Source organism: Corylus avellana, chromosome 3 (genome assembly GCF_965113065.1).
Source record: "Corylus avellana chromosome 3, dhCorAvel1.hap1.2, whole genome shotgun sequence".
NCBI classification, from domain to species: domain Eukaryota; kingdom Viridiplantae; phylum Streptophyta; class Magnoliopsida; order Fagales; family Betulaceae; genus Corylus; species Corylus avellana.
The window spans coordinates 4454607-4477386 of record NC_142492.1 but is presented as its reverse complement, the minus strand read 5'-3'; the positions used below and the strand labels follow the sequence as shown (position 1 = coordinate 4477386).

Genomic DNA, 22780 nt, shown 5'->3' with positions numbered 1-22780 from the left:
GTTTTGTCCCAACTATGTTGGAGTTCTCATACTTCATTTTTTATTAGAAGCTCATGGATATCCCTTTTGTAGGCAAAACTTTTATGTGGTCGAACAATCGGGATCCTCCATCTTTTTCTTGATTTTATAGATTTCTCATTTATCTTGATTAGAAGAGATGCCTCCCTAATCTTCTTTATTGCATAGGCCTTCGTAAGATAGAAGGTATTTCAAGTTTGAGAAGATGTGGTTAAAATCATAGGGCTTAGTGGAGAGGGTGAAAGTGTGAAACAATGGTGGACTTCTTACTGCTTTCAAGGTTCTCTAAGGTTCATTTTGACTTGACAATTTAAGGCGTTGCAAGCTAATTTAAGAGTATGGAATGATGAGGTGTTGGCAATGTAGAGAAATTGAAAAGGCTTATTTTGGATGATTTACGAGTTCTTAATGGCAAGGCTGGTAATCCGGGTTGACATGCCAGGTTCATGTCGACCCATTTGACCTACCAACTCGTTAAGGATCAACCTTAATATGATTCATTTAATTAAATGGTTCAGACTCCTCAACCCTGATATAAACAATTTAAATAAGTGGCTGACACAACACGACACGACTCGTTTGACCCATTTGATAAATAGGTCGTGTTAAGTTAACCTAATATGACCTGACCCGCATAACTCATTTAATAAACAAGTCGTGTTGGGTTGACCCAAACACGATCCGTTTGACTTGTTTGACCAACTAACCCATTAGGATTTTCTTTTAATTGTAAAAGAAAAATACAAATATGATTTTATAAGAATATTAGTCAAATGGGTCACCCATGAGTTAAGCAGATTGACCCAGGATTGATGCATTTATTAAACAGGTTATTTCAGGTCGACCTAAATTAACTCTAACCTACAAATTTATTGTTGGGTTTGCGAGTGCTGTAAAAATTCGCCAACCTTACATGATGGTTTAGAAGAAGAAAGAGCTTTTTGTGGCGAGGGAAAAATGAGAAAGGATAAAGCTATTAGTGATATGAAAATAACCATTCTTTTGGAGGAGGTGAGTTGGAGGCAAAAATCAAAGGCGTTGTGGTTAAGAGAGGGTGACAAGTGCACAAAGTTCTTCCATCAAGTGGCCAACTCAAATAGAAGAACTCACTCCATTGAATCTTTGTTGGTTAATGGTGCAGTCTCATTCAATCATACTGAGATCAAAGAACATATTGAGCAGTTCTATAATAGTTTGTTCACTAAACAATTCAGTTGGTGGCCTAATTTGGATGAGAGTGGCTGCCCTCCAATTGGGGAGCCTTCTCTTTCCTTCCATTTTTAAATGTGGGGAAGCCTTCTGTTTCCTCTCATTTTTAAATGGGAGGATCCTATGAGTAAAAAAATGCATGTGAAGGTGATGGTTTAGCCACAACCTATTTTTAAGAGAGTTTTTAGTCTAACCACATTAGATCCCTCGACCAAACACCAACCCTCTTCCTCTCCACGCCCATAGTTGCTGCTGCCAACATAATCCTTCATGGCACGGGAGAGGTGAGCAAGGGTGGAGCTCTCCACCCTGCCCTTTTGTGGGAGTCGATCTCCACTTTCATCGCTCCTCAATGAGGTGGGCAGGGGTGGAGACACCGCCACCGCCCCTCTATAGGGCATAATCATCCTCCATTGCCTCCTTTTATGGGTTGGAGGGTGGAGGTAGGGTGGATCTCTACCTTTTTTTTAACAAAATAAAAAATGGGGTAAATATCTATGTAGAAAGCTAATGTATATTTGGATACACATTATATTTTTCATTGGTCTGAAGTAAACAATATGACAAGTTATTTTCATTGGTCTAACATAGACAATTTGACAAGGGACAAGTTTTCTGTTAAAGACCGACCAAAATCTAATAGAAAGATACATTTGTTATTCGGTCAAAACTCAGGACTTTAATTGTCAAAATTTCAACCTCAAATCCTTGTCACATGCATAGACAAAACTCGAGAACTTTTTTCCACCAATTTCCCTTCTTTTTACTGCTTGTGTACTGCTCTTTTGGGCTCAACCAAGATATTGAAGTTTTGACAGCTTATAAAGTGCGACTTCTGCACCACATTTCAAATATTGGACATTGAAATTTCATTTTCTTAACATTTTGACTGCAATGGTTATAGTTTAGGTTCGAACAAGCAAGTTTAGCTGATTAAATTTCCACATAACTAGAAGCTGCTCCCCTTAAGCAAGGTTAAACAAACTGCAGTTCTTTCATATACCCCCCGGTTCATGAATCTGATGAAACAAGAATAGTAAAAATGAATCGTAAAGAATTTTAATTTTTCTTTTTTTAATTCAATAAGCTTTTTCGATGCTCATAACTACAATTCCCGATTGCACAAATCCATCGGTTTCTAGATTCACGGTGTATTTTTTTTTTTTTCCTTTTTTAACAAATCTATTCCTTCTTCTTCTTTTTTTTTTCGAAATGCTCAGCCGGATTGGCTTCCCCCATCTGCACTCATCCGGCTAGCACAAGCACAAGAAATGGAACTCCGCTAATATTACAAATCTCACCCAATTCTCTGTACATATTTTGCCATATAATGAGAAGTGGACCGTACTGCCTTTGTGGTAGCTCAAGGCTGAGGTTTGGCCCCTTAAATTCGAACCGGCAACCCAAAATTTTGGAAAGTTCTAATTTCCCCTCGACGGCCAGCAGTTACAATCACCAGACCCCAGGCTGGCATGTTTTGGTTTACACCATTGGAGAGATCCAGACTTAAACTAGGGCTGCTCCTGTTCCTGGTAGGTAGAAGAAGTTTTTCCTCTGGCCATGTTGCTGATATTCTATCAAAAAAATAACCATTTGATGCACTAGATATGGTTCCATGAAGAGGGCTATTTGAGCAGCCGGATGCAGATTGTGAACTGCCGTTAATCTCCTCCACCGGTGTAGGAGGATGATTGGCTGTGGAGACCTCATCAAGACTCTTGTCAAGCCCGTTCTGTTCCTCGCAGTACGCATCTTGTAATCCCCAAGAGTCACCCAAGCCGGGCCAGGGGATAGCTGCCGTTACATCTTGGCAATGGAAAAGTTCATAAGAGTGTGTTACAGATACACCTTTGGTTCTACTAGGCCGGGAATCAGCTTCATGTTTCCACACATACACATTAGAATCCTCACTGGCAGAGACAACATATTTTCCATTTGCTGTGAGAGAGGCTGATATTTGGCTGTTTGTGTTACGAAACCCTGTCACAGAATCAACACCAACTTAAGCTATGAAAATTATTCAAGTCCGAAATTGCACATGCCAATGTGGTAGAAGATATTGTTCGCAAGTAAACTCCCGGAATGCATACATAAATACACACATAAAAAAGGAAGAAGAAGAAGATATCTTGGTCACAGGCATCCAGCAGAAACAGAGATGCCCCCAACAAACTACTTTTAATGAAGCACACAATGCCACTCAATCATTTTGCCGTAGATAAAAATAAACTTTTTCACACAACTTCTGTCCCTGTTTGTAGCACTCACAACTTCAATTTTCATACAATTACAATGGAAATTTTAATTATGCACATTTGTTCAATGACTGAAAACAGAAAATAAGCTTGCAGCACTCAGTTTCTAACTATTTCTCATCTAAACATTGTACCCTATCTTATTGCAATTAAATAACCGATTTCAAACCCTATCTCTGCCATTCACCTCTTATTGCAATTAAATATTTTTCATGTCGGGTCTCACCTATTAAGTGGTAGTTTGAACCTACACATGTTAGAATATAAATTAAATAATTAAATTTCTTTTTCTATTAGCTTACACTTTTGGGATAAGTGATGATTTAATAAACCTCCCTATTATTATTATTATTATTATTTTAAATCAAAAAAGTGAAAATTATGATGACCCACGTAGGCCAACCTAAGACATTTTATTTATTTATTTTTGAATTCTTTTTTTTTTTTAAAAAAAGAAAGGGGTTATTTTGGACATTTTAACAAAAGATGGATAAAATTAAAAGGAACTGAAACATGGGATACCGACATTGCAAATTTTTAAACTTTGATATTATGATTACAAAACTGCTTCTTCAGGGGGTGTAACCATGTAAGTAAAATATAACCTAAAATTTAAGGCACGGTTTACAATATACATTAGGAATAAATGAAAACGATGTGCATGAAAGTGGAGCAGTGCCACATAACATTGGAATACCCCAACTCGGTGCCCAATCACCCCAGTTTTCAATCATGATATAAGATCAATCTAATAAGGTACTCGTGAACATCTAATCTAGTCAGGATCTGAAAATTGCCTTTGAACCCATGGAGACATCTCTCACTAGGCAGCTACCTTTAAATACTTTTAGTAAGGAGAAAATTGTTTCAAGTTGTCAAATGACAGTACAAATACTTAGAAAGCCCTTTTCTATGTAATGACAGAAGTTTCGAGGATTGGGAGGTCGTTAGAGAATATTCTATTTTTTATTTTTCAATACTTTGTATTTGTGGACATATGTTTATGCGTCTCCTCTGACGTTTAGTTATAGTGATTTTCTTGTTCTTTTTGCTAATTCTAATTAAGGTTAAGGTTATATATATATATATATATATATATATATATATATACTTCCTGTATATTTAGGGGCCCCTTACGCTTTTAATAATATTTGTTGATTGCTTATTAAGAAAATAAAAAACAAAAACTTAGAAAGCCCTTTTCACAGTGTTTATAGGTTAGGTAGCAAAATAGATTAGAAATTTGGATCTAAGAAATCAAAGACCATATTTAAGAGAGAGCAAAACACAACGATGGACAACCACAACCACATGCAGTCAGAAGTTTCACCCAATGGCAAAATACTTAGAGCAAACGCTAGAAAAATCTTTACTGGTCAGTAAATGAAAAATTAACACATGAACTTTTTATGGTGAAAATTTTCAATTCAGATACCTTCTGACCTAAAGTTCCTAGATACGTGATTTCACTAAGATGGTACAAAATAGGTCGAAAAGATACACAGATTATATAACTCAAGTAGGTAGGATTCAATATAAGACAATCCTCTCTGAGAATCACCAAGTCAATCACAACCAAGCTACACCATATTTCCAAAGGTCAAAGCTTTAGCATATTTAATTAAAAAGGCAACCATAAAGATTCACAACAGGTTATCATGGTCCACAGTGGTGTTTTACCAAAACGGTTAACAATATGTTATTGTTGTTTAAAACTACTGAATTAACCATGATCCTTCCTAGAGATCAAATTGTCACAATCTTTTGAGTCACGAATCAGAAATATACCAGACTTAATCTAAGAGTTAGCCTTAAAGAGTTAAGGGCTATCAAGTTCAAAGCAATGTTTTTACCACTGTTTGCGTTATGAAAATACCATTTAAGAACTTTGGGAACTAAAGAATCATATGCATCAACTTTTGGCAGTAGCATCATATCGATCACCAAATCAGGTTTAAGACAAAAAGTTTATGTATCAAGCACTTTCATATAGCTAAAATAAAAATAATAATAATGAAGAAACCATTTGATATATTTAATTCTTACCTTTGAACTTGTGAACCAGATCAATACCATCAACAACTCGAATTCGTGAATCTGCAGAAGTGATGAGAACTTCTGATGAACTTCCTGGAGCAAACTGTTCATTTAAATTTTAAACTGATCAGCAACTAAAAGGATCATGCAAACTTGTTGCTCAAAGTAAACATAAAAACAAGCTTTGCAAGGGGAAAACTGAGTTAAATAAAGAAAGAGTAAAGGAAATAAATCACCCATGCTCTTCATAGCTGAATGCATAAAAATCTCATAACATGATGGAGAATCGCCAAATTACCTGGAAACCAGTGATTTTCTTGTGATGAGATTTCTTCTTCTTATTCTGCAGATTGATCTGATTTTTTTGTTGTAATTTATTTTCTGAAAGTATGAATAGATATAGTTATTAATAGTTAATACGCAAAAACCTCGACTGATCCAGGCACACACATCACACACAAAAGCAGAGAGAGAGAGAGAGAGAGAGAGAGAGAGGAGCTCTATAAACTCGTACCAGACGTATTGTACAAACGGCAACTCCCCCTGTGTGAACCAACTAGTGCACCCTTCAGAAACCAACAAATCACCAAAGTTCCTGAGCTTATCGAACAATTTTATCTTATATAAATTGGACTTTTGTCTGCTACAGAAGGACTAAGCAAATTATCTACAACCAACCTGACCATCTGGTGTATAGCAAGCAGCAGTGACCATCTCACGTACATCATTCCAATCAACAACTTGACGATCGGGAATGCTCCATATCCGAACCTTAGTATCCAGAGATCCACTGATGAAGAATCTATCATCAGTAGGATTAAACTGGATGCAAGTCACTGTTTCAAGGCAGATCCAAGAAATGAAGTGTAATTAGCAATACAAACTAGTTCACTGAAAAGGAGGAAAAAAAACTTTATTTCAGATAGAGGAAAACCCTCACTTAAAAAGAAATCAGAAAGTCATACTTTCAACTAAATTAGATTTTATTTATTGAACAGTAAAGCACTACTTTCTTTATAAACCCAAAAGCAAAACTAGGTAGTTCCATGCTTCAGATGATATTAACGAGCCCTTCACTTTGTAAAGGAGTATCCATATCAATAGTGTAGCATTCAACAGGTAGTAAATGAGACACTGAACAAGGAATTTAAGTGCAAAAGGAGAGCGGGACATATTGACTTACCATAATCACTGTGCGAAAAAACTTTCAAACAAGACTTGCTAGACAGGTGCCACAGCCGCACTGTTTTGTCCATTGAAGATGAGAGCAAGTGCTGAAAAAAAAGGCACATATTTGTTAAGTCCTATCTTTGGCTCAAAATCCTACTAGAGATTTAATTACTTATCTTAAAGGCACATATCCAACTTTACTGAGAGTCCAATACTTAATTATTCAAGAAAACCTCACTTGAGATTTTTGTACCTCAGCATCTATTACCTCTCACATCAAAGTTTAGCCACACTAGGAGGTTAAAATCTGTGCAACCAGGGCACTTCACTCTAGCAGCCTAGGTACATGCATGTTAACAGGACATTACCTGGGATAAGGTATGGCTACCAAACACCTCAAAATGGTGATCATTGGAAAACACGAAAAATACTTAAAAGTCTACTTGCACCCAACAATCATTCCCAAGTCCATAACATCAGCAAAACTAACCATATATCTGACAATTAAATACTAACTATAATTTAAACAAAGCAGGCAAAAATGAAACTTTAAAGTACTTTCAAAATTTAAGGCAAGTGATAACCTATTGGAAATGAACTAAAGTTCTTAACAAAATCATGGAAAAAGAAAATTTCAATGAAGGACAAGAGGAAATTAAGAAAAGAGACAATAGTGCTGTGTCAAAGGACACATTATCACCCTGCACATGGTCTCTATGATTAAAAGAGGCTAAACAATTAATCTTTGTATGCTTTATTAACTCAAAAAGTAAATATACTAACACAAAATCAAGATAATATGACACTTGACCAATAATACAACTATCCCCATGAAGTTCCATTTCCAGAAAGCAGGCAAATCACAAGCAGGACAAAACTATCTTCCACACTGCAGCATTTTGAAGACTACCAAATTGCCCTCTAGCAAGCGAAAAAGTCTACCACTCGTCTAAGCATAACCCAAGCTAACCTACACGACTAAAAATAGTATTCCATAAAGCACTAGCAATCTCACAATGAAGTAAAAGTTGATCCACTAACTCCCAACTCTTATTACACATATAACACCAATCAACCACAATAACATGCTGCTTTCTTAGGCTATCCATGATGAGGATCTTCCCTAAAGTAGCCGACCAAGCAAAGAACGATGCTCTCATGGGAACCCTATGCCGCCAAATACTCCTCCAAGGGAAAGGAGTACTATAACGCGGAACAAGAACATTGTAGAATGACCTAACATTGAACAAACATCTCTTAGAAGGTGCCGAGTAAAGCTTGTGTTCACAAGATTCATCCTTCACCCTGTTCTTACAAGGAGAGGAGGTGTATTTGAGCTAGAAATTAAAAAAGTATTCAGTATACATTCTGAATTAAATGATGCAATAGTAGAATAGAAGTTTTCTGTTCTACTTAGGTGGAGCAATCCGAACTCTCGACAGATATCAAATCTGATAAAAAGAAGATGAGTATATGTCCAACAACCATATTCTTTTTAGTCTAATAACCAACTGCTTCCACTAAAATACAAACTCTTTCAAACTATCTTCAGAAACAACATACTCCTTTGAAGTGACTTCGCCTAAAAAGTGAAAATATTTGACATGCTTTAATTGTTTATCTTATTGCAAAAAACAGTTTTGTCATTGCATTCATGTTATAATTTTCATGAATCCTACACAATTAACTGGTTAATAAATTACAAAATGATATCTTTAATCTACTAATCTTTACCCGCTAACTACAAGTATAATTCCCCTGGAATACCACTACTTCCCAAGAGATTAAACCAGTGACCTGACTTCTATAGTGGGATTACAATATTGATTTTTTTTTTTTTTTTTGATAAGTAATAAACCAATCTAATTATTTCTGTAACTTTCTAGTTAAATAATCAGTGTAAACTCACCACTACAATTTTGTGATATGATATTTGGACCTATTTTATGTAAATAAAAGATCGAGCTCATCAAACATCAATGTATTGCAGCTTCACTGGTCGGTAAACAAAATCATACCTAAGAAAACATTGAAATAGAAACTAACCTGAGACTTGGACCATGACAGATCGAGCACATCATCAAGGTGTCCTTGAAATGAACAGATGGATTTTTCTGAAATGGAAAACACAGTCTCTGGCACCACGACATTATCCAAGCTCAATGATTTTCGGCTTACAGATGACCTCCCCCTTCTCTTCTTTTCTAGATGATTGTCCATACTTGGAGACCAGGAAGTTGGTTCTGGCGACCCATTGGCAATAAACAACAAATTCAAATTCACATCATCTGCTTTCTCCATCAACAGATCCCCCTTCCTCTCAGACTCCACAACCTGCCAAACATGAATAACACGATCTTCACCAGCACTAGCAAGATACTTCCCATCCAAACTAAACTTAATGCTCCATATAGACCCATTATGGGCCTGTATCTCTTGGCTCTTGTAGAGCGCGGTGAGCTCCTTACATGATTTCCCATACTGCCTAACCCTCACTCTTTCTGGCCCATGAAACGAAACATCCTGGCTATCATCCGTCGCAGAGCTCGACCTTCTCCCACCCTTCTCCGATGAGGTATCCCTCTCGTCACTGCTCCGTCTCTCCTTATGACCTGTCACCGAGCTCGCCACATTCCTTATACTCTTTAACCAACTCCCCTTCTTCTTCATCTTCATCCCGCTTCCACCAACCCCATTCGCATTCGAATCCAAGTTATCCTTATTCCCATCCTCCACGTTCTGCCGCCGCATCAATTCTTGAACAATCGGCGAGTGCCCAACACTCATCTCAAACTCCTCCATGGTCAACTGCTTCCCAGTCTCCACTTCCTTAAGTTTGTTCCACATCCCATCTTCCCTAATCTCATTCACCACAAACTCCTTCCCATTGTCGAGGTTCTTAATCAAGCAAACTTTCTCATTTTCCTTCCCAACCCCATTACAATCCAAACCCGCCTCAACCTCCCCACCACCACCTACATTACTATCAAGATTAGCATTCGAATCGCCACGAATCTCATCTGCCTTTTTGGAACTACTCTTCCCAATGGGCGGCTTATTCGGCGAAGCGGCAGCACTAGCAACCGGAGATTTTGATCCTCCATTGCTATGACCGCTCCGCGACTTAACAAGAACTTGATTGCCAAGACAACTGCTATTACTATCATTATTATTTACAAGAGAAACCGAAGAAGAATGAATTGAAAGAATTGGAGGAGAACAAACAGAGGACGTAGAGGGCAAAACATCACATTGACGATCATTCCCGTCTGATTTCGATCGGACGATGGTGGAGGCGGCGGGGAGATTGGTCAGGCGATCGGACGACGCCGATCGGCCGAAGTCACCGCCGAATCCGAAATCCCGGGTGGTGGGCCTGGCTCGGGACAAGGAGGGGTCGTTGCTGAGGCCCAACTGGCTGAGGAGGCGGGAGCGTCGCTCGGAGACGGAGGAGGGCTCGGAGATCCAAACGTCGTACTTGTTGGAGGAAGAGACGGCCGTCGGGAATTTGGGGACCGACCCATAATTGGGGGAGGCACAGGAAACGGCGTCGTTGTCGTCGTTGTCGGAGTTGGAATTGGAGCAGGAGCAAGAGGAGGAGACGATGCGGTCGAGGGACTCGTAGAAGCAGTCGTGGTCTTCGTCGGTGTTGTTATTGTTGTTATTGTCGTCGTCGTCGGCTTTGCTCATCGTTTAGCGCTAATAAACCTCGCGGGCATTTCCCATTTCAATGGAGAAATGCCCGGGGGATGAATTGGATCCGAATGGCCGACTCTTATCTCTGTCCGCGTGTGAAACGGCGGCGTTTTGGGTTCGATCTGTTGGATTCTTGGGGAATTCGGCGGGATCGGACAAGGAAAGTTGTGGGTTTTGGGGTTGGAACGCAGATCCAATGTGAGAGAGAGAAAGAGAAAGAGAGAGAGAGAGAGTTGTTGAGGGAACGAAGTCCTATGCTGTGGGGAGTTGGGGTTCGGGCAATGTTTTTGTGTGCGTACTCACACAGAGAGAGAGAGAGAGAGAGACTGCGAGAGAGAAGAGAGACTTCTTTCCTTAATGGGAAATTGTGAGAAACGGAAATGGAAATGGAAATGGGGATTATAGAGGTTTTAATGGAAAATTTAAAAAATAATGAAATTCTTTTGGGTTTTCATGGATGGGTACACCGTTTGGCCTTTAAACTATTATTTATTTATTTATTTCCATTTTTGGTTTTTCTAATAATTTCAACAACTATATATATATATATTAATATATGTGGTTGATATAATCTTCAATTTTACCAAAAAAGCAGGGTACTATTAACTATACCCCATTTTCCTTTTGGTGAAGGCCACTGGCAATTGATGAGGATAGCCATTCATTTCAATTTTCCAAAATAATGGAGAAGAACATCTAACCTAAATATCAAATTCACTCCCCCTAAGCAATTACAAACTTGTTTATATGAGGTTAATTAAAATTCACTCCAAAAGTCTCTAAGGGGTAGCTCAATCGGCTGGGATCACGCTTAATGAAGTGAAGAGCACTAGTTCGAATCCCCCCTTATTTGGACGTATTTTTTGTATTGTAATTTTCGTTTCCGGTCGATTGTTAGAGTCCTTGAGAAGCCAATTCCTTTTTTGGAAAATTTTGTCTTAAATATTTTTCTGTATTATTAGAAAAGAAAAACCCAACCCCTAACAAAAAAAACAAAATCTACCCTTTACTCAAAAGTTTTCAATTATGACAAATTGATGAAGAGAACCACTAGCAAAGATGGTGCATGGTATTGTTGGCACTTGCACCAACTTTTTGTGCTAACCATAACTTAAACCAATAATTAGCCTCATTGATAGCTATAAACATGAATTTTGCTTCACTAATAATGAAATCTATTGAAAATATTTTTAGGGCCCAATGAAAGCGGTACCAATTACTAAAAAAGTAATATTATTTAGTAAATTATTATATGATTATCATATATCTTAACGAACTGAATACGAAAATTAACTCTTAGATAAACACTTGTAAGAAAAAATAATTAATTTTCACTATCATATAATTCTAATTTTATAACAGTTTACTGAATATTATTACTCAATTCTAAACCATTTTGGCTCTAGTAAGTTTGGTGATGCTATTTGGCTCCGTTTGGTGATTTTTATTTTTTATTTTCTTTTACTTTCTATTTTAATTATTAGTCAAGATATTAATAAACAATTTTTTCATAAAACACTAAAAAAGAAACTCAAAATTCTTTTAACCGCATTAATTAGAAAAATAAAAATAAAAAAGTACGAAAGTGGTAGGAACATTATTACCATTTTATTGGATAGACCAACTAAGCTTAGCAATCAATACTCTAGATACGGCGTACATTCTTCTTAGCCCTAGACCATCAAGCTAACCAATTAATGCTCTATTTCTCCTCCTATGTTAATTTTTTAATCATAAAGTAATTATAGGCCATATAATGTGAAGATAACCTTTTTAATTCTACATCCATTCTGTCTCAAACTAAACCTAAGACCCCCTTCAACTCACAAGAGGAAGAGAGGTAGGTAGCATTTGATTATCACGAATAGTATACAGTTATAAAATTACCTCGGTCAATTATAATTCGAATTATTTAATTAAATGAGTTAAATTTTTCTATCCTAATTCACTAATTTCGTATTAGATTTGATGGTCATGTAAGCCTTAACGTTGCATGTCGAATTTGGGGCGTATCGATGCATGAATATAAGATTATATAGGTCAACCATAATCAAACTCACTCAATTAAAACGAATCAGACCCATTAATCATAATCCTAATAATTTCGTGTTAGATTCATGTTAAGAGAATATAACTTACATCATTGCACTTAAGCACATAAAATATAAATCGGGGGTGCTACATTAATAATATGGCACGTGTGCACATGACACAAACCAAAGCCGTATATAAGGTAACAATATGGTCCCGTAGATCATGGAAGTAATAAATGAAGGGATTTAATTTAGGTGCCGTAAAAAAACTACGACTTAAATTTTTTTAAACTAGCTAGATTTAATTTACCGTGCCTAATTAAAATCCTAAAAGAAGTATGGGAGGGCAACCAAAATTACCATTCGAGACATACCCTGCAGTGTTGGGTTTGAAGGAGAAGGAGATCTGATCTGGGCTACATGCCCTATGCCAGCGGGGTAAAAACAAACTAAGTGTTGCCACCTACTTTCTGTTCTCCCTAGGCTGTCCAGCCCATTACTGTTTAATTGAAGGTGACACCCCCAAAGCTTTGTTTTAACTCCTTTCGGGACCATTCCCTTTTTTTATTGGCTGTGACTCGCTATGTGGGTGGACGTTGTACTTCCACCAATGTAATCAGATGGTTGGTGTGATTTGTGAATCATTTGGTCCAAATCTAAAGAAATAGACGAATGCCATCAAATATTTAAATATAATATATTTATTTACAAAGTGACGTGGCACTCATGATTGAGTGCCACATCACATAATTTTTTTTAATTTTTTATTTTTTTAAAAAAATTTGTATTAGCATTTCTCAATATGGTGAACCTAGGGCCTAGACTATCACATTATCTTTGATTTTGTGTTGGAACTTGGAAGATATGTAACTTAATTAGAGAAATAAAGCTAGGAGGAGGGAAGCTCTTTCTCTTTTTTCTTTTTCTTTTTCTTTTTAATAATATAATGGTGAGTTTGTTGATGCTAAGATTCTGCAGCAATTTTTGTTTATCTTTTTTCTAAATTTGTTTTTAAGAGCAATTTATGGGGTGAATTTTTATTTTATTTTATTTTTTTAGTTTTGATTTCATTTAGTCGTTTTTTAATGGTTTGTTTACACAAAACCTTAAGAGTAATGATCTTAGATCTCCGGTATGTTTTTTTATTTTCTCTCTAGTTCTTTTTTGAGAATAAATCATTAACCGATGAAGGATGAATCATCAAGAAAATGGAAGAATTATCACTAATTGTAGAGACAGTAAAAGGAATTGCGTTTGGGAATGCACGAGATGGAAAAGCCACAAAATCACTTTCTAGTTGAGAAAGTTGCAATAGACCCAACAATGGCCAAAGACGTGATTTGTCGAAATATGCTGCTGATCTGGAAACTGATTATGACAGTGATATTCAAAGAATTAAACAAAGAATATATCAAATTTTGATGGAAGAAATTTCTCATTATATATATTGTTTTGTTAGAGCAATATGCTCTATTTTTATCAAATAAAAAAAAAAGAAGCATTGTTATTGTTATTATTGTTATTATTATTATAGAAAAATAAAGCATATAGCGTTAGAATATTAATTAAATAATTAAAATTAATTTTTTATTTAATTTATTTACTTTAAATAAATAATGATTTGAGCTGATATTAAAATAGATAAAAGAACTTACCAATCATTATTCACTTGCCCCAAAAAAAAACAAAAGAAAAGAAAGAACGCGAGGAGAAACAAAGCCAAAGCCGACATCGTTTTCATTTCTAAGTTTGCCGTTCACCATTCACCTTCAAGCACTTGTTGCTCGGCAGTATTCGTAGTTTGTTAAAACTTAGCTACAAACAAAATAGTAATATAAGGGTTAAGTGGTATTTTTGTTCCCATTGCTTTGAGATGCCGGGTGAGGGTTACAGGCGTCCAATTCCCATTAGGCCCATTTGGTAAATGATTTTGGTTTAATACTATTCACATGCGACCAATCCTCTCACAAGGATCGAATAAAATTTGGCTTTATCGCGAGTGTGGCTCCAAAAAATTGTTTGCACCTTAAAAGATTCGAGCCTTAAACTCAATAAAAAAAAGGCCATCAAGTCCAAAACCTTTATCACTTTAGCCAACCCATTGGGTGAATGACTAACTTTGTATACCTTAGTAGGCAAGCTTTATATTTAATATTTAATTAGTTGGGTGTTTAATTTATTATTAAGCTAAACACACTTGCTTATGTAATGACACACTCCAGCTTAAAAGACTTGGAAAAATGCATTACAACCCATTCTTGCACAATAAGTTTGTGGAGCTTCAATATAATCAAAGAACATGAAGAATTTAGAAAGAAGGGGACGGTGGAGGCGGTGGGTGTGGGGGCAAGACCACCTCAGATAAGAGATTGGATCAGCTAAAATGTGCTCCTCAAAATGTTTGAGACGCAAACTTCGGTTCGGTTTTGTAGTATTAGTTTTTTTTAAATTTTTTTTTAATGTGATATAAATATGAACATAGTGTTTTAATTTTTGTGATAAGTAATGTTATTTTTCATACTCATTTTACATCGGCTGATGTAACATGTTTTAAGTGACTTCCTATGTCAGACACTTAAAAAAATAATAAAGTCACTTAAAACACGTTATATCAATCGATGTGAATGGGTATAGAGAATAACTGTACTCTTTTGTGATTTGTCTTTGTGGAGCGGAGTTGAGAGAGGGGAATAGAAATTTAGGAATTGGATTGAACTTTGGAAATAGTTTTTGGTACAAAAGATATTTCAAAAAAACAAAAAAAATCGTTTTTTTAGTAGAAAAAGGCATTAACTAAACAATTTAGTCATCCTAACTAAAGCAAAGGTCTTGTGCCTTTGTCTTATATTTTGTGCGCACATGAAGCAAGTTGAAGGTATCAACCATCAGTCCTTGTCAAGCAAAGGTCTTTTGCTTTTGTCATTGTCGGACAAAGACAAAACTTGCATTCTCAGTGTACGTGGACAAGACATAAATCAAAGCCCATTACTCATATGACTGATGAATCTCATAATAATTAAGGAAAGAGAGATAGATACAAATATTAAGATAGTTCAGCCTATAATCTATATCCACACGTTAAAATCTTATAAGCTAATTTTTTCTTATGTTTGATTTGAGTATAATGCTCTATTTATAGAGATTTACACGATACAAACTAAATTCCTTAATTTACAATAATCAAATCATCTAAATTCCTAGATTTAGGGCAATCAAAAAAATTATCAAAGATTTCTATCATTATCTAATGACATGGATCATTATATCTCTATATTTCATCTAAAATTTCATAAACGTGCACAAGTGTATGATAACTAAACCAAATAAAAAGTAGTAATGAAAATATGAAAGGAATGGTGAAAGGGAAAAGTGGGCGGCCGTCTACCCATTTGGAAGACAAAAGCAACCTCAAAATATTCAAAAACAATCCCTTCGTTGGTTGGTGAAAGTGCATTGGATTGGGTGATGAGTGACAGAGATTGCAATTGGAGGCATATCGACCAAGTAAACAAAGTCATATCGTTGACTCTCTACGGGGAATATATTAATGTCGGTGTCTCCAACGAACCCTTTGAGGAGTTGGACAGGACTTTAACCGTGGTGATTGTCTTGTCAAATTGAACCAAAAAAAAGGTTTCTTTTGTGTTTCGACGTGGATAAAGCAAACATTGCAGAGGCCCAAGTGTCTTGCACTCACTTCACCATTTCTCTTTGATTTAGTCAATAACACCATGATTACAGACAACCTTGGGAGGCACACAGACGGCTCAGTTCGGTAGAGCTATATTCGGTCGATTAATTAAAATTATTGGTTAAATCAATTAAATCATCGATTATATTTCAATAAGAATTTATTTTAAAAATTTAGATTAAATGGATATTTTGCTTAAAATCGGTTCGGTTAATCGGTTAACCGTGAGCTTTTTTAATTGGGTTAAAAATTGATCATTTTGGGGTCCCAAATTATTTTTCGAAACTAAAATAGCTTATTGAACAAAACAAATTTTAAATGGACCCATTAATTAACACAATAAGAATCCACCATACATATGTTCTATACTTCTACTAATAAAATGGTCATATAATATTTATTATTGGTTAATTATCAATTAGTTATATTTATTATTGGCTAATTATCGGTTAACCGATAAAAAAATATTTATACCGATTAACTGAACTGAACTGATGTTAGTATAAAAATTCTTAACCGATTACCGACCGACTTTTGGTGGTAGGCAGTTAATGTTGCATCCCCTCACTAGATTAGGATTATCTAGAGTTCATAAAGTATAGTTTTTTTTTTTTTTTTTTTTTCAAAAATCTTAATCATTGGTTTTGAAATTTAATGGTTGGGATTTTTTTTTTCACCGTCGTCCTCCCATTTGACTCTTTGTTAGAGATGAAGGGTCTTAGTCTATGATGAAGCTCAACTCTTTCAATGTTTCTGCCCGAATCCGCCTCCTACATTTTAGAGTTAGAGGTCAAGAGTCAGAGATCATTCCAACAATGATGAAGGAGGAAAGCAAAAAAAAAAAAAAAAAAAAAGACATTTTCAACTCCGCCACCTTTGATGCCCACCTCACTTGCAAAATATGGGTAAATATGATAAATGCTAAGGTGATAATTATTGATCAATTGTTAGAAGTGATAATGGTTTATAACCATTGATATAACAAAATCCCAACCATTGAATTTCAAACTACTAGTTGAAATTTGAAGAAATCTACTTGATAGAATTGTAACACCTCGCATTAAGATTATGGTTAAGTGCGCCTTTAATTTTTGCCCAATTATTATGGTTTAATGATGATTCTAGGGTTAAAAAGTTTGAGTTTATGGATGGAATGAACTACTTCGTTTTTCACATTATTTGAGAGTAGATATCCTACAGTTTAAAGTGTCAATGTTGTAGATCTTTGTGCTTTTAAGAGAAAGCTTTGTCTTTTATTTATATGAAATATTGTATTTTTGGTAAAAATGTTCGGAATTTTGTGTTCGGGTTCTGTTTCGGGAAATGACTTGTGCTAGAAGTCTAAATTTTATATTTTTAGTAATCGTTTAATCTAGATATGCGACTAATAGTAGAATATTTCACGGACGATAGAGTTAGTGATTTCCAAGACAAGACTTTCATTGGAAATATGAGCGAAGAATCTAGAGAATGTGCATATTAGTATATGGGTTTGACCTTATGATTCGAGTTTAGTTTAATACTTTAATGTTATTTGCCATAGATCCAACGGTTGGAAGTGATCAGTGCAATCATGTATGGACGGTGGTCATGCCCTACAGTACCGCTATATGTGTGGTGCCGGGTATTTTGCTATTGAGAAAAATAAAAAATTAGTTCTTATGGTTTACTTGATTTACAATTAAGTCCTTGTGATATCAAAATGAACTTAAAGGTCTCGAAATATGCCAAAAAAATAATTTAGTCATTACAGTCAAATTATGTCCACTAATTTAACAGATTCTATTAGTGTGACACTGACTTAAATATGGCAAGTATCGCAATTTTATTGGTTCTAATGTTTCATGTTATCATAATCTGTAAAGTCAGTGAACGGAATTTGACCGTAGATACTAAATTATTTTTTTAGCATATCTTAGGGACCTTTGAGTTCATTTTGATACTACAAGGAGTTAATTGCAAATCAAGTAAACCATAATGACTGATTTGCATTTTTCCCTTTGTTATTTTCTTTGCTTTAATGACTTGGTATATAATAGGAGATTTAATACCAAGTTAGAGTCAGAATTAAAATCACATACTTTGGTATCATAATGCAATTCTTATAAAATTTAAAACCCAAAAAAATAGCGAATTTAATTATTTAATAAATATTTAAGTATATAATTATAATACTCTCCTGAAAGAGAAAATATTCTGCACATGATCTGTGTTACATCCCCCTTGGTTTATAGAAGCCACAAACTCTTCCACCATGGTTGCAGTCTTGCAGAAGAAAAAAATTATGGGCTTTATTGCTTTTGCAACCGAACCATATTCTAAGCTGCTAGCCCACTCATCTAAAGCATCTGGGGTCCTTTTAATTCAGTTAAAGCTACACAATTTAATGATACTATTTAGAGATTACATGATTTATTGTCTAATCAATCATCCCCATTCAAGATTATCTGCCTAATTTCCCATTTCTATGAACAAAAACTATTACACTAGTAGAAATCAGAGACCTTTTTTATTTTAAAAATAAGAGACACCTTGGCTAAGAAATTGACTAGTTACTAAGCGCAATAGCTCAACAATGCATATAAAAAATAAAATAAAATAAAAACTAATTAAAAGAAATTAATTTTGATTATTGCTGATCTTTGGAAATAGTGAAAATAGATTAAAAAATATTATTTTAAATGAAATAGTAAAAGTGGATATCTAAAATGCTGAGTCGGATGTAAGTACTTTAAAAAAGTAGATAATTAAAATTTTTTTAAAAAAATGGGGTTCTTTAGATAAATTTTAGCTAAACATTTGCTGAGCTGAATATAAATGCTTTAGAACTGCTAACATTATTCGGGGAACAATGTGTTAGCGTGCATTTGTTAAACAATTATAACCCTTCTTGGGTACCTTTCCACTTAAACTAAGAATTCAATTATCGGTAATACATGCGTATATTCCTATCTTTTATGGCTTTAATTTACGTTTTGTGTCTATACCCGTGCACTCGCACAAGATGCAAATTAAGAGCATCACACGTTTCTAATTATTGATATAACACAACTAATGTTGTCCAAACCAATTGACAATAATTTCAAATTAACCTTAATAGAGGTGACATACATTCTTTGTGGATCGATCATAAAGTTAGATAATCAATTTGTTCTATAATTGAAAGTTGACTTTAAAAAAAAAAAAAAAAAAATGAAAGGCAGAAAAACTTCCACAATGCCTCCTCCACTCCCTTCAATTCAGTATAGGTATTTTGTTAGCGGTGTTCTAATTGACATTATATTCATGAAATGGAAGGGAACCCTCCTACCCATTATTACCTACACATGCTTTGCTTTCATAATTTCCACCATTATTAATAAATTAATAATTAATTAATTAGAAAACTAATCCACACGAGGATATATGATAAATAAATTTAAGACAACTAAGGGCGCACCACGTGGCTTGATTCCCACCAGCCTGTTTGAGCTTGAAAAGTATTCCTTGTGGAAATAGAACAGAAGCAAAAGGAGATATTTGAATCTGATACACATCATATAACATGAATTTCTTTGATTTAAATCAAATTCCCATCATCTAATTGTGTGATTATTAAAAAAAATAAAAATCAAGTGGGGTTTATTTAATTAATCTTTAGTTTCATGTATTGCAAAATCGCTGCTTCCAAGAAGTAATGGTGAGAGCATATGCCAGGTATGATCAAGCTATGTATGGGGGACATGACAAATGTAACATACTTGTAGCTTTTGAAAGGGCTGCATGTGCAAATGTACCATTTCCTCTTAAATAAAAAAGATTAAAAAGCAGAAGAAACAGGACAGAAACATAAGCCAGCTGAAAATTTTGTGCTAATCAAACAATAATAATGTCCATGTCCATGTTTGACATGAGCAGAGCATCAATAATGTTTCAATATTTTTTTTGCACAAGTGGGAAACCCTGATTGTATTGCAGGATTATTGGCTAATTTAAGATTCAATGAATATATATATATATATATATATATATATATATATATATATATAAAAGAAGAAGCAGGATATAGGAATTTCAAGCAACAAGGGTGGCAAGAGATTTATCTAAGATTGTAACAATGCAGTTTGTATATGGCAATTGGGGAACATTCAGAGTGTACGTTATATTCAAGTGAGACAGAACAGAAGAATGAGAAATGTGATAATATTTTAAAACTGTAATGAAGGGTTCTATGGCACTGGTAGGCAATCGTCACACTCCTTAATGGTTGCAGAAGTAAGAGGGGGAAGATGTAGAGTTAAAGGATTTACCTTTGAAGATAAGGATACAAAGAGGGGAAGGTATTATGCACCCGGCCACTTCTATTTGACTAAGGTCGGCCTTCGCATAGGGCTCCGGGACGTGGCTTATCTTTGATGACTTAAACTCAACCCTTTTAACGCACACTGTTTCGTTGTGTTGTGTAGCAGTTGGTTCTTTGGTTGTTTTGGCAACGAAACTTTGCCTATGGTTACTGTTCTTATTGGCGGTCCTAATTCTTTTTATGGGCCAAGTCATTTATTTGACAAATTCTCAATAATTTTTTATGTCTGTTGTACTAATTGCAAGTTGTTTTTGGGCTCTTATTTGGGTTGTTCACCCATTGTTTTTTACCTTTAGTGTAATTTCTCTTTCCCTTTCTTCACATTGATTAGAAAAAAAAAAAAAAAAAAGAAAAAAAAAAAAAAAGAGGTAATTTCACTTTAGGTCTCTAAATTATCACGCGATTTGACAAACCCTCAAAACCTCTCAATTTGAACTCCTGAACTTTTAATTGCAGTCAATTTACCCCCATCTGACAATTTATGCGGTTAAAATTCTAAAAAAGACAAAATTACCCTTAAATTTTATTTTTATTAAAAAAATTGGAAAAAATGGAAATTTTTTTTTTTAAAAAAAAGGGTCACTATAGGTGGCCCAACCGTGGGTCACCTTGTGATTTTTTTAATTTTTTTAAATAATATGTATTTTTTTAATTTTTAATTTGAAATTAATGGTATATTTGAAATTTTATAAAAAAAATCAGAGGTATAAACATCATTATCTCATTGTTAACATTTAAAATCTGACAGAGGGGTTCAAATTGACTGCAATTGAAAGTTCAGGGTTCAAATTGAGAGGTTTTGAAGTTCGGTGGCTTGTCAAATCGAGTGGTAATTCAGGGGTTTAAAGTGAAGTAAAAAAAAAAAAAAAAAAAAAGATCATAAATGTTAGTTACCCTAAACCTTACAAGCAATTTATTGATGATGAAATGATTTTGGTGTGATGAGGTCCAATAATGAGCTTTTGTATAAATTGATGAATTTATTTAGAATGTTCCATAAACACACTTAATGAAGGGGTTTCATCTTCCTCAGAAAGTCAAAAACTGATTGTCCATAAAATTTATGAAACCATATATTATTATTGAGGTAGGCTGGTTACTGGTCAGGATAGGAGGATGTTTTGTCACCCAACGCCACCATCGGACTTTAATGTCGAGTACAATTATTTATGGACTATCAACCAAGAAGTACAGAGTACAGATTGAAAGAATCCTTTGGAAGTTGGAACAATTGTAATAGCTTTAGGCACCATTGTAATAGTCAAGTCACATCAGAATAGTTGGCACTGAATTGGGATTTATCAATGCCAAACATTCATTTGTGTCGGCTTTGTTATTGCTTTATAACTTGATGCGATCCGAATCGTGTTGGCGAATAAGTATAAGATTGTATAGATTAATTATAATTTAATTAATTTAATTAAACAAGTAAATCTTTTCAATTCAAACCCGTTAATTTCATGTTAAGTTCATAATGTAAAAAAATGTCAACTTTAATGTCACGTATCATGCTCAGGTTGTATTAAAGCATGAATATAAAAATTGATAAGTCAACTATAATATAACCAATTTAATTAAACGGGTCAAATTTTTCATTCTTAATTCGTTAATTTTATGTTAAATTTGTATCAAATTCTTAGGTAAAGTCAAAAATTGCCGGGCATAGTCCATACATTGTTGAAAACATGAAATGAGGCACTAGGCTGCTCTTCTAGGTTATTTCCGCAAGGTATGGACCAGGCTGCAGCCTGGAGTTGGTTGTATCTTGGGCCATGCAGACTCCAGACTGCTGCAGGCTCAGAAAATGGGCCTCTTATATATATATATATATATATATATATATATATATAGGCTAATCCGAATAAAAACTGGAAATAACAAAAAAATATAATAGGCTGAGCCCGTACCGAAAATAATGATAATAAAATAAAGGGTTAATAACTTTTTTTGTACCTCAGTTTTCAGTTTTTTTTTTTTTTCTAAGTTTTAAAACATGACAAATTTAGTACCCAACTTATGAGAAAATACAAAATCAATACCTCCGTTAGTTCTGTCAGTCTCATTTAACAGAATTTCCACGTGTCGCTTGCAAAATATGCCACGTGTCCTAAAAAGTAAAAATAATTAATAATAATAAAAACACACGAGCTGCCTTCTTCATCTTTGTTCCTCTCTCTTTCCTCTTCCCTCTCCCCCTCACCGACAGGAGATGGCCAGCCACCGGATACCGCGAACACAACCGGAAAACCCATCACCCAACCGGCCAAACCCACCCCCACTGGATTGACATAGGATGGAAAACACCGGTGGCGGTGGGTCACCTCTTTCT

General features: G+C 34.9%; 1 protein-coding gene across 1 annotated transcript; it reads right to left on the bottom strand.

Annotated features, from left to right (window-relative positions):
- Positions 1–2138: 2138 nt before the first annotated feature.
- LOC132175164 (Transducin/WD40 repeat-like superfamily protein) lies at positions 2139–10750 on the bottom strand. Its single transcript, XM_059587012.2, has 7 exons — positions 8736–10750; positions 6703–6793; positions 6198–6355; positions 6034–6085; positions 5818–5900; positions 5529–5622; positions 2139–3207 (listed from the first exon to the last, which is right to left on the bottom strand). Exons 1-7 carry the CDS (start codon positions 10377–10379, stop codon positions 2612–2614), a joined length of 2718 nt encoding a protein of 905 aa, XP_059442995.2. The 5' UTR covers positions 10380–10750; the 3' UTR covers positions 2139–2611.
- Positions 10751–22780: the final 12030 nt, after the last annotated feature.

Excerpts from the sequence above, each read along its gene's own strand:
- LOC132175164 (XM_059587012.2), bottom strand. The coding sequence starts at position 10,379 with ATGAGCAAAGCCGACGACGACGACAATAACAACAATAACAACACCGAC. Across the intron at positions 6,356-6,702 it reads TTTTTCGCACAGTGATTATG|TGACTTGCATCCAGTTTAAT; the intron begins GTAAGTCAATAT and ends GCCTTGAAACAG. Across the intron at positions 5,623-5,817 it reads AGAAAATCACTGGTTTCCAG|TTTGCTCCAGGAAGTTCATC; the intron begins GTAATTTGGCGA and ends TTAAATGAACAG.